Here is a 12,500-nt window from a genome sequence, read left to right on the forward strand (position 1 = left end):
ATTTGCCAGTTTACTGCAGTAAGAGGTGGAGCAACAGTGGAAAAACAGGAATGTTTACTTTCCTGAAGTGAAACTGAAAGTAACTCCGAGCGACAGCACTGCTGCAGTTACAAGAGTCTCTCTTTCTCTCCAAAGAAAAATAAACCTAAGTTCAATCTAAACCCAAGTTCCCCATACAACTGGAACTCATATCTAATTGAATGCCTGTCTAACTGGGACTGTAAATGCATGTAAATTCCCTGCACATTAATGCCTATTTAACTCAGTCTGCAAATCTCATGTAAATCCAACGTAAATTCATATTTATCATCCACAGAACACTTCACCACTCATGTACATATTGTATATATTTACTCGATTTGATTTGATTGCACTTGCAACTTTGCGATTGTCGTTAGTTATCTTCCTACTTCTTATCTCTGTATATTGATGTGACCGCTACGCTGCATACAGACACTAAGACAAATTCCTCGTATGTAACTTGCATACTGTGGCAATAAAAGTGATTCTGATTCTGATCAGGACTTTCTCAACAATACAGCAGAGTCACAGGTGAGCACAGGTGAGTACAGCAGATCATATTTACTGTTCAAACAGAGCAGCAGTGACACAGGATTGAGCTGGATCCAGATGGGATGTTTCCCTGTTTTCAGTTTACACTGATACTTGTAAAATGACATTTTCAGCTAAGTGCAGTTTAACTACATAACTCAAAATGACTTTTGGTAATACTCCAATAATCTAATTTTAATATTTTCTAATATAAATACTAATATGAATATTCAATGTGTTACAGTATTGTTATTTCTCACTTTCACTTTTTGTCTCAGTGTCTAGATATGTCTGCCGTCAGCTGTCTCCTCTCTGAAGAGCAGTTTCTGTGCTCCATCTGTCTGGATGTGTTCACTGATCCAGTCTCCACACCATGTGGACACAACTTCTGCAAGAAGTGCATCACACAACACTGGGATATCAATGTCCAGTACCAGTGTCCCATGTGTCAAGAGGTTTTCGATGAACAGCAGCCGAGGATGATGGCACAAATGTGAGTAATGATGTAGTAGCAAGGGCTCTGTATACCACCACCACCGCTTAGGTGATTGGCTCAGCAGATCAGGAGAGACAGATGTCCTTAGCTGATTGGATATTGGGAAATGGAGAAGGGGCAGTTGTGATGTCACTAGTGATGTCACTCGAGCAATTGTGATGTCATCAGTGATGTCACTCGAGCAATTGTGATGTCATCAGTGATGTCACTCAAGCAATTGTGATGTCATCAGTGATGTCACTAAGGGGTTACACACCCTGAATGACAATGTGTTACAGTATTGTCATTTCTCACTTTCAGTTTTTGTCTCAGTGTCTAGATATGTCTGCCGTCAGCTGTCTCCTCTCTGAAGATCAGTTTCTGTGCTCCATCTGTCTGGATGTGTTCACTGATCCAGTCTCCACACCATGTGGACACAACTTCTGCAAGAACTGCATCACACAACACTGGGATGTTAGTGTCCAGTGCCAGTGTCCCATGTGTCAAGAGGTTTTCGACAGAAGACCTGAGCTGCAGGTCAATACTTTCATATCTGAGATGGCTGCTCAGTTCAGAGTCAGCCCAGATGAAAGCCAGCAGCTGCCCAGACCAACCATGTGCCAAACCAGGAGAGGTTCCCTGTGACGACTGCACTGGGCCCAAACTGAAGGCCCTGAAGTCCTGCCTGGTGTGTCTGGCCTCCTACTGTGAGACTCACCTGGAGCCTCATCAGAGAATCAAAAGCCTCAAAACACACAAGCTGATCGATCCTGTGGAGAACCTGGAAGGGAGGATGTGTAAAGAGCATGATGGACTGCTCCAGCTGTTCTGCAGGACTGACCAGATGTGTGTGTGTGTGCTCTGCACTGTTTTAGACCACAAGTCACATGATATTGTTCCTCTGAAAGATGAATATGAAGGGAAGAAGGCTGAGCTAGGGAAGACGGAGGCTGAAATCCAGCAGAAGATCCAGGAGAGACAACTGAAGATTCAGGAGATCGAACAGTCAGTAGAGCTCAGCAAGGGAAATGCAGACAGAGAGATACAGTCTGTGGAGAGAAGCCTGGCTGAGCTCATTGAGACGATTGAAGAGAAGCAGAAAAGAACGGAGAAGCAGGCTGAAGGCTTCATCAAAGAGCTGGAACAGGAAATCTCTGAGCTGAGAGAAGAGAAGCGCTGAGGTGGAGCAGCTCTCACGCACTGAAGACCACCTCCACCTCCTCCAAAGCTTCCCATCCCTGAGCACTCCTCCACACACCAAGGACTGGACAGAGGTCAGTGTCCACTCATCATATGGGGACACTGTGAGGAGAGCTGTGGAGAAGCTCAGTAAAGAGTTGGAGAAGCTGTGTGCTGAGGCTGAGCTGAAGAGGGTCCAGCAGTATGAAGTGGATGTGATTCTGGATCCTGATACAGCACATCCCAATCTCATCCTGTCTAGTGAGGGGAAACAAGTAAATCATGGTGAGGTAAGGAAGAATCTCCCAGACAACCCAGAGAGATTTTCTTATTTCAGTGTTTTTGGAAAGCAGAGCTTTTCTTCAGGAAGGTTTTACTACAAGGTTCAGGTTAAAGGGAAGACTGGGTGGGATTTAGGAGTGGTCAGAGGGTCGATCAACAGGAAGGGAAGAATCACACTGAGACCACAGAACGGCTTCTGGACAATACGTTTGAGGAATGGAAATGTGTACAAAGCACAAGCTGACCCTGATCTCCTCCTCTCTCTGAAGACAAAGCCTCAGAAGGTGGGGGTGTTTGTGGATTATGAGGAGGGTCTGGTCTCCTTTTATGACTTAGATGCTGCAGCTCTTATCTACTCCTTCACTGGCTGCACCTTCACTGACAAACTCTACCCATACTTCAGTCCTCATTTTAATGATGGTGGTAAAAACTCCGCCCCTCTGATCATCTCTCCTGTCAATCAGACAGATTAGACTAATCATTAGTCTTTCGCAGATAGGAGGATTGATTGATATTAAAGATAACACATGTACATATTCAAGGGAAGTAAATATGTTTTCCTATTCTTTCAGGTAAAGGTTAAGTCATTTTAATTATGAAGAATTGTAATAAAACAACAACAAAAAACACTTTCTACTTCATGGCCTCCCTGCTTGGCACTCAGCATCAAAGGGTTGGATTTGGGGGGTTAAATCACCATGTGATTCCCGAGCGCGGCGCACGCTGCTGCTCACCGCTCCCCCAGGGGATGGGTCAAATGCGGAGAACAAATTTCACACATTGTGTGACAATCAGTGGGACTTTACCTTTACTTTACCTTTATGGCAAAATAAATGTCTTGCAAGAAAAATAAATGCAATTGCTGCAAAAGATTAATTTCCCCCTAGGGATCATTAGAGTTTAATCTAATCTATTCTAATATAATAACTCTAGAGAGTGATGTCATATCGGAAATCAAAAGCATTTGCTAACAACTAACATGTCTAGATGATTAATTAAAATGGTGTCATTATTGTCAGATCATTGTACATATTCTGAGCTTTGTATGTTGACAATTACTGAAGAGCAGTTTCTGAATACTGTAATAAGTAATTCTGCCGTTTTTCCTCACTTTTTCTGAGTGAATAAAACACAAATGAAACACACTTGTATGGTCACATGACTGCTATTTACAAGAATGCTTGAATCATTTACCATTTGACTGATATCAATGCTTGAAAATGTTTATTGTTCTAAAGGTAATTAATTGTCAGTTAGAGCACAGAAATGAATATGGTCTCTTCCACACTGATGAGACTCCAAATCATTATTCAATCAGCTGTTCCATCTCAGCCATGAGCTGTGGACCTCCAATACAGCCACCAGAGGGCAGCATCCACCAGCTGAAAACGCCCTATAAGTCAGTCTTATCAAAACATTTGAGTCATCTCCAACATTCCACATTATGACAATAAAAGGCAGCTTGAGGGGCAAGTGGTGGACAGATGGCTTTCCACGGACCAAAATCCAACTAGATGAAAAAAGCTGTCATATACAGACAGGGCTATTGTGTCATGGAACTGTCTTCCAAGTCATATTTGTTCGATCAAAGGAAAAGCATGTTTAAAAAAGAAACTCAGATGCCACCTACACTCACAAACACTATACTGATGTTTATCTCATCTCTTTTTGTTCGCTTTCTATGTTTGTTTTGTATTAGGTAAGGTGCATGGGCTAGCTAGAGGGCTAGCTGAACATGCTACCGTATATTGGTTTGTCTTGGTTTTAGATTAGCTTTTTATTCTTGTTATTTTGTTGTTTATTTTTGTATTTTATTTCATTGCTTGTCATGTCGTCATGTGTATTGTTGTCTTGGGCCCCAGGAAGACTAGCTGTCGTGTAGGCATCAGCTAATGGGGATCCTTTTAATAAACAAACAAATAAACATAAATACAGCAGACTATACTGTGGTGACAAGTGGGAAATCCTCTTTTTGCAAAACATGAACTGCAATTACCAGTTTACTGCAGAAAGAGGCGGAGCAACAGTGGAAAAACAGGAGTGTTTCAAGGTCACATTCCTGAAGTGAAAGTGAAAGTAACTCAGAGCGACAGACAGACAGCACTGCTGCAGTTAGAAGAGTCTCTCTTTCTCTCCAAAGAAAAATCAACCTAAGTTCATCAGGACTTTCTCAACAATACAGCAGAGTCACAGGTGAGCACAGGTGAGCACAGCAGATCATATTTACTGTTCAAACAGAGAGCAGTGACACATGATTGAGCTGGATCCAGATGGGATGTTTCCCTGTTTTCAGTTTACACTGATACTTGTAAAATGACGTTTTGAGTGAAGTGCAGTTTAACTACATAACTCAAACTTACTTTTGGTAATACTCCAATAATCTAATTTTAATATTTTCTAATATAAATACTAATATGAATATTCAATAATGTGTTACAGTATTGTCATTTCTCACTTTCAGTTTTTGTCTGTGTCTAGATATGTCTGCCGTCAGCTGTCTCCTCTCTGAAGAGCAGTTTCTGTGCTCCATCTGTCTGGATGTGTTCACTGATCCAGTCACCCTAGCATGTGGACACAACTTCTGCAAGAAGTGCATCACTCAGCACTGGGATATTAGTGTCCAGTGCCAGTGTCCCATGTGTAAAGAGGTTTTTGACAGAAGACCTGAGCTGCAGATCAATACTTTCATATCTGAGATGGCTGCTCAGTTCAGAAAGTCAGCCCAGATGAAAGCCAGCAGCTGCCCAGACCAACCATGTGCCAAACCAGGAGAGGTTCCCTGTGACGACTGCACTGGGCTCAAACTGAAGGCCCTGAAGTCCTGCCTGGTGTGTCTGACCTCCTACTGTGAGACTCACCTGGAGCCTCATCAGAGAATCAAAAGCCTCAAAACACACAAGCTGATCGATCCTGTGGAGAACCTGGAAGGGAGGATGTGTAAAGAGCACGATGGACTGCTCCAGCTGTTCTGCAGGACTGACCAGATGTGTGTGTGTGTGCTCTGCACTGTTTTAGACCACAAGTCACATGATATTGTTCCTCTGAAAGATGAATATGAAGGGAAGAAGGCTGAGCTAGGGAAGACGGAGGCTGAAATCCAGCAGAAGATCCAGGAGAGACAACTGAAGATTCAGGAGATCGAACAGTCAGTAGAGCTCAGCAAGGGAAATGCAGACAGAGAGATACAGTCTGTGGAGAGAAGCCTGGCTCTGCTCATTGAGACGATTGAAGAGAAGCAGAAAAGAACGGAGAAGCAGGCTGAAGGCTTCATCAAAGAGCTGGAACAGGAAATCTCTGAGCTGATGAAGAGAAGCGCTGAGGTGGAGCAGCTCTCACGCACTGAAGACCACCTCCACCTCCTCCAAAGCTTCCCATCCCTGAGCACTCCTCCACACACCAAGGACTGGACAGAGGTCAGTGTCCACTCATCATATGGGGGCACTGTGAGGAGAGCTGTGGAGAAGCTCAGTAAAGAGTTGGAGAAGCTGTGTGCTGAGGCTGAGCTGAAGAGGGTCCAACAGTATGAAGTGGATGTGATTCTGGATCCTGATACAGCACATCCCAATCTCATCCTGTCTAGTGAGGGGAAACAAGTAAATTATGGTGAGGTAAGGAAGAATCTCCCAGACAACCCAGAGAGATTTTCTTATTGTAACAGTGTGTTAGGAAAGCAGAGCTTCTCTTCAGGAAGATTTTACTATGAGGTTCAGGTTAAAGGGAAGACTGGGTGGGGTTTAGGAGTGGTCAGAGGGTCGATCAACAGGAAAGGAATAATCACACTGAGCCCAGAGAACGGCTTCTGGACGATACGTTTGAGTAAAGGAAATAACTACGAAGCACGTGCTGACCCTTATCTCCTCCTCTCTCTGAAGACGCAGCCTCAGAAGGTCGGGGTGTTTGTGGATTATGAGGAGGCTCTGGTCTCCTTTTATGACGTAGATGCTGCAGCTCTTATCTACTCCTTCACTGGCTGCACCTTCACTGACAAACTCTACCCATACTTCGGTCCTCATTTTAATGATGGTGGTAAAAACTCCGCCCCTCTGATCATCTCTCCTGTCAATCAGACAGATTAGACTAATCATTAGTCTTTCGCAGATAGGAGGATTGATTGATATTAAAGATAACACATGTACATATTCAAGGGAAGTAAATATGTTTTCCTATTCTTTCAGGTAAAGGTTAAGTCATTTTAATTATGAAGAATTGTAATAAAACAACAAAAAACACTTTCTACTTCATGGGAAAATAAATGTCTTGCAAGAAAAATAAATGCAATTGCTGCAAAAGATTAATTTCCCCCTAGGGATCATTAGAGTTTAATCTAATCTATTCTAATATAATAACTCTAGAGAGTGATGTCATATCGGAAATCAAAAGCATTTGCTAACAACTAACATGTCTAGATGATTAATTAAAATAGTGTCATTATTGTCAGATCATTGTACATATTCTGAGCTTTGTATGTTGACAATTACTGAAGAGCAGTTTCTGAATACTGTAATAAGTAATTCTGCCGTTTTTCCTCACTTTTTCTGAGTGAATAAAACACAAATGAAACACACTTGTATGGTCACATGACTGCTATTTACAAGAATGCTTGAATCATTTACCATTTGACTGATATCAATGCTTGAAAATGTTTATTGTTCTAAAGGTAATTAATTGTCAGTTAGAGCACAGAAATGAATATGGTCTCTTCCACACTGATGAGACTCCAAATCATTATTCAATCAGCTGTTCCATCTCAGCCATTGTTGCCATGAGCTGTGGACCTCCAATATGACCACCAGAGGGCAGCATCCACCAGCTGAAAACGCCCTATAAGTCAGTCTTATCAAAACATTTGAGTCATCTCCAACATTCCACATTATGACAATAAAAGGCAGCTTGAGGGGCAAGTGGTGGACAGATGGCTTTCCATGGACCAAAATCCAACTAGATGAAAAAAGCTGTCATATACAGACAGGGCTATTGTGTCATGGAACTGTCTTCCAAGTCATATTCGTTCCATCAAAGGAAAGGCATGTTTTAAAAGGAAACTCAGATGCCACCTACACTCACAAACACTATACTGATGTTTATCTCATCTCTTTTCATCCGCTTTCTATGTTTCTTTTGTATTAGGTAAGGTGCATGGGCTAGCTAGAGGCCTAGCTGAACATGCTACCGTATATTGGTTTGTCTTGGTTTTAGATGAGCTTTTTATTCTTGTTATTTTGTTGTTTATTTTTGTATTTTATTTCATTGCTTGTCATGTCGTCATGTGTATTGTTGTCTTGGGCCCCAGGAAGACTAGCTGTCGTGTAGGCATCAGCTAATGGGGATCCTTTTAATAAACAAACAAATAAACATAAATACAGCAGACTATACTGTGGTGACAAGTGGGAAATCCTCTTTTTGCAAAACATTAACTGCAATTACCAGTTTACTGCAGAAAGAGGCGGAGCAACAGTGGAAAAACAGGAGTGTTTCAACGTCACATTCCTGAAGTGAAAGTGAAAGTAACTCAGAGCGACAGACAGACAGCACTGCTGCAGTTAGAAGAGTCTCTCTTTCTCTCCAAAGAAAAATCAAGCTAAGTTCATCAGGACTTTCTCAACAATACAGCAGAGTCACAGGTGAGCACAGGTGAGCACAGCAGATCATATTTACTGTTCAAACAGAGAGCAGTGACACAGGATTGAGCTGGATCCAGATGGGATGTTTCCCTGTTTTCAGTTTACACTGATACTTGTAAAATGACGTTTTGAGCGATGTGCAGTTTAACTACATAACTCAAACTTACTTTTGGTAATACTCCAATAATCTAATTTTAATATTTTCTAATATGAATATTCAATAATGTGTTACAGTATTGTTATTTCTCACTTTCCCTTTGTGTCTCAGTGTCTAGATATGTCTGCCGTCAGCTGTCTCCTATCTGAAGAGCAGTTTCTGTGCTCCATCTGTCTGGATGTGTTCACTGATCCAGTTGCCCTACCATGTGGACACAACTTCTGCAAGAACTGCATCACACAGCATTGGGATATTAGTGTCCAGTGCCAGTGTCCCATGTGTAAAGAGGTTTTCGACAGAAGACCTGAGCTGCAGGTCAATACTTTCATATCTGAGATGGCTGCTCAGTTCAGAAAGTCAGCCCAGATGAAAGCCAGCAGCTGCCCAGACCAACCATGTGCCAAACCAGGAGAGGTTCCCTGTGACGACTGCACTGGGCCCAAACTGAAGGCCCTGAAGTCCTGCCTGGTGTGTCTGACCTCCTACTGTGAGACTCACCTGGAGCCTCATCAGAGAATCAAAAGCCTCAAAACACACAAGCTGATCGATCCTGTGGAGAACCTGGAAGGGAGGATGTGTAAAGAGCATGATGGACTGCTCCAGCTGTTCTGCAAGACTGACCAGATGTGTGTGTGTCTGCTCTGCACTGTTTTAGACCACAAGTCACATGACATTGTTCCTCTGAAGGAAGGATATGAAGGAAAGAAGGCTGAGCTGGGGAAGACAGAGGCTGAAATCCAGCAGAAGATCCAGGAGAGACAACTGAAGATTCAGGAGATCAAACAGTCAGTAGAGCTCAGCAAGGGAAATGCAGACAGAGAGATAGCAGACGGTGTGCAGGTCTTCACTGCTCTGATACAGTCTGTGGAGAGAAGCCAGGCTGAGCTCATTGAGACGATTGAAGAGAAGCAGAAAACAACGGAGAAACAGGCTGAAGGCTTCATCAAAGAGCTGGAACAGGAAATCTCTGAGCTGATGAAGAGAAGCGCGGAGGTGGAGCAGCTCTCAAATACTGAAGACCACCTCCACCTCCTCCAAAGCTTCCCATCCCTGAACACTCCTCCACACACCAAGGACTGGACAGAGGTCAGTGTCCAGTCATCATATGGGGACACTGTGAGGAGAGCTGTGGAGAAGCTCAGTAAAGAGTTGGAGAAGCTGTGTGCTGAGGCTGAGCTGAAGAGGGTCCAGCAGTATGAAGTGGATGTGATTCTGGATCCCGATACAGCACATCCCAATCTCATCCTGTCTAGTGAGGGGAAACAAGTAAATTATGGTGATGTAGGGAAGAATCTCCCAGACGACCCAGAGAGATTTTCTTATTGGGCCGGTGTCTTAGGAAAGCAGAGCTTCTCTTCAGGAAGATTTTACTATGAGGTTCAGGTTAAAGGGAAGACTGGGTGGGATTTAGGAGTGGCCAGAGGGTCGATCAACAGGAAGGGAGGAAGCACACGGAGCCCAGAGAACGGCTTCTGGACGATACGTTTGACTAATGGAAATGAGCACAAAGCACAAGCTGACCCTCATCTCCTCCTCTCTCTGAAGACAAAGCCTCAGAAGGTGGGGGTGTTTGTGGATTATGAGGAGGGTCTGGTCTCCTTTTATGATGTAGATGCTGCAGCTCTTATCTACTCCTTTACTGGCTGCACCTTCACTGACAAACTCTACCCATTCTTCCATCCTCATTCTAATCATGGTGGTAAAAACTCCACCCCTCTGATCATCTCTCCTGTCAACCAGACAGATTAGACTAATCATTAATTTGAACAGGTCGCACTTGAAAATGAGATCCAGGTCTCAAGGTGATTCACCTGTATAAATAAAGGTTAAAGAAAAAAATAAAAGTTTTTCTCAGATAGGAGGATTGACTGATATTAACACATTCACTGCCAGCCATTTTTTTTTTACTGTAGGTAGCTTCTGCCAGAGGTTTTTTTTGAGGATTCTGGCTCATTTTTCAAGACCCGAGGATTCTTTTCTGCTAAGATTTTGTGAACACAAATGATCTCAAAAGAACTAATAGAATGTGTGCTTTCTCTGTCTAAAAGAGTTAGTTTGTAGAGTTAGTAGTTATGTAGACATTAGCAGTAGAATACAGCATGGTTTCAGCGTCTGAAAATTTATTCTGAGATAAATGGCTTTTTGTGAAATTCGATAGAACAGTCACTTTAACCATTTATTTTTGGCGTAAGACGTCAGACATCTAAACAATAGTTTTGAACAGTAATTTCCTCCATAGCAGCAGGAAACCCCCCTCTCATTCAAACTCCTCCCTCCGTGGGTGTGTCTCTAGTGGCTTTGCAGCGTTTGTCACAAGCGAGGCTCTGCCTGTCTGTGCTGCCTGGCTGCTGGCGGCTGCTCTTTGGGCGAGTCTGCATGAGTTGTTTCGGTTGCAGCTCAGCTGGAATGAAGCTGCGTGCGATTGTGGGCTTTCTGCGGGTGTTTCAAAGTGTGTTGCACGCATAATCTATTATGCAAATTTGCAATCCCCCACCGCCAGCTCCCAGCGCGATAATGTGCGAAAGCGAAAGCGTTTTCGCCAATCCATTTTACAGTATGAGAGAATGGTTTCCTCGTGCGTTCCCCTGCAGTTTTGGCTCTGCTTTTTCTAGTCTGGAGAGCACTGTCGCCACTTAGTGGGTCGGTGGAATGGGTTGTACACGTTCGGTGGCTCCAATATTTTTATAGGAGACGTGGGGGACGTTGATCCACGTCCCACCGTCAATTTTTTTTTTTTTTTTTTTTACGTATTAACACGTCATTGGCAGTCAACCGTTGGATTTTTTTGACGTATTAACACGTCATTGGCAGTGAACGTGTTAAAGAGATACTCAATACTTTTTCCACTTTTTCTGCTGTAAATCAATATATATTGGAAATTAGCTGTGTTCTTGAGGAATCCAGGTCAAAGTCCTGACTTCCTGACATTTACTGTAAATCTGAGTAATTCCTCTTCTCTTCTCAGTTCTCACATACCCATACAGTTCCATACAAACCAAAAAGGCAAAAAGGCCAGCTGCAGATTCCCAATTACACACCAATAACACACTTACATATTCAAGGGAAGTAAATATGTTTTCCTATTCTTTCAGGTAAATGTTAAGTCATTTTAATTATAAAGAATTGTAATTAAACAACAACAACAAAAAACACTATAACTTTCTACTTCATGGCAAAATAAATGTCTTGCAACAAAAAAATACAATTGCTGCAAAAGATTAATTTCATTTTAAACGTTGAATCTAATCTATTCTATATAATAACTCTAGAGAGTAATGTCATATCGGCAATCAGAAGCATTTGCTAAAATAATCTTTAACATGTCTAAGTGATCAATTAATAAGGTGATCAATTAAAAACGTGTCATTATTGTCAGATCATTGTACATACTGTATTCTGAGCTTTGTATGTTGACAATTACTGAAGAGCAGTTTCTGAATAAGAAGTAATTCTGCAGTTCTTTCTCACATCGATGTTTTGAGCGAATAAAACATAAATGAAACACACTTGTTTGATTACATGACTGCTATTTACCAGAATGCTTAAATTATTTAACATTTGACAGATGTGAAAGTTTCATTAGAAGGAGAGCTCCTCCGCACATCTCTTTCTCGGGCAGGTGCGTCGGGCAAGAACAAAGTGTTCATAAAATGTCGAAAGGGAGTCCCGCACACCGTCCAAACTTGCAATAAGAATTTATTTCGTGATGATTTGATCACAAAAACGTCACCAAATAAATTCTTATTGCAAGTTTGGACGGTGTGCCAGATATCAAAGTTTCGAAATGTTTATTGTCAGGGTAATTGTCAGAGCACAGAAATTAATCTGGTCTATTCCACACTGATGAGACGCCAAATCATAAGATTAGTACAATCAGCTGTTAAATCTCAGCCATTGTTGCCCTGAGCTGCTCCAATATGGCCACCAGAGGGCCAGCTGAAATCCCCTATATAGAATATAAATCAGTCTTATCAAAACATTTGAGTCAATAATCTCCAACAATCCACATTATGACAGTAAAAGGTGGCTTCCATGTTTCTGATGAGAAACCATGGTAAGAGGAATAAAAGGTATGCTATGCGTGTTAAGACATGCAGACATGCAATTAAAATATAGCCTTGTTTTTCTTTCTCTGCTGCCGAAGCGCATCACCTCACTAAGCGTTCATAACTGAGTGACTGACTGCCTGACCTGAATTGGGCTTGTGATGCCCTCGGCTGTGCCGTGAGATCTG

At 42.4% G+C, this 12,500-nt stretch overlaps 2 protein-coding genes and 1 pseudogene across 3 annotated transcripts in view; 2 read left to right on the forward strand and 1 right to left on the reverse strand.

Moving 5' to 3' along the window:
- LOC310789463 (lysosomal cholesterol signaling protein-like) overlaps window positions 1–12,500 on the reverse strand; it is a 46,623-nt gene that overhangs the window by 9,401 nt on the left and 24,722 nt on the right. The gene's annotated exons all lie outside the window — the stretch shown is intronic.
- On the forward strand, window positions 1,370–10,059 carry LOC310789332 (annotated as a pseudogene). The gene is made up of 2 exons: window positions 1,370–2,955; window positions 8,378–10,059. The product of its transcript is annotated as an uncharacterized misc_RNA (transcript).
- LOC310789464 (E3 ubiquitin-protein ligase TRIM39-like) lies at window positions 4,608–6,564 on the forward strand (the record flags this gene model as incomplete). The annotated part of the gene is made up of 2 exons (XM_083651109.1): window positions 4,608–4,681; window positions 4,967–6,564. Exon 2 carries the CDS (start codon window positions 4,969–4,971, stop codon window positions 6,562–6,564), a length of 1,596 nt encoding a protein of 531 aa, XP_083507235.1. The 5' UTR covers window positions 4,608–4,681; window positions 4,967–4,968.

The sequence above is a fragment of the Poromitra crassiceps genome (genome assembly GCF_964638095.1).
Source record: "Poromitra crassiceps genome assembly, chromosome: 14".
Lineage (NCBI taxonomy): Eukaryota > Metazoa > Chordata > Actinopteri > Beryciformes > Melamphaidae > Poromitra > Poromitra crassiceps.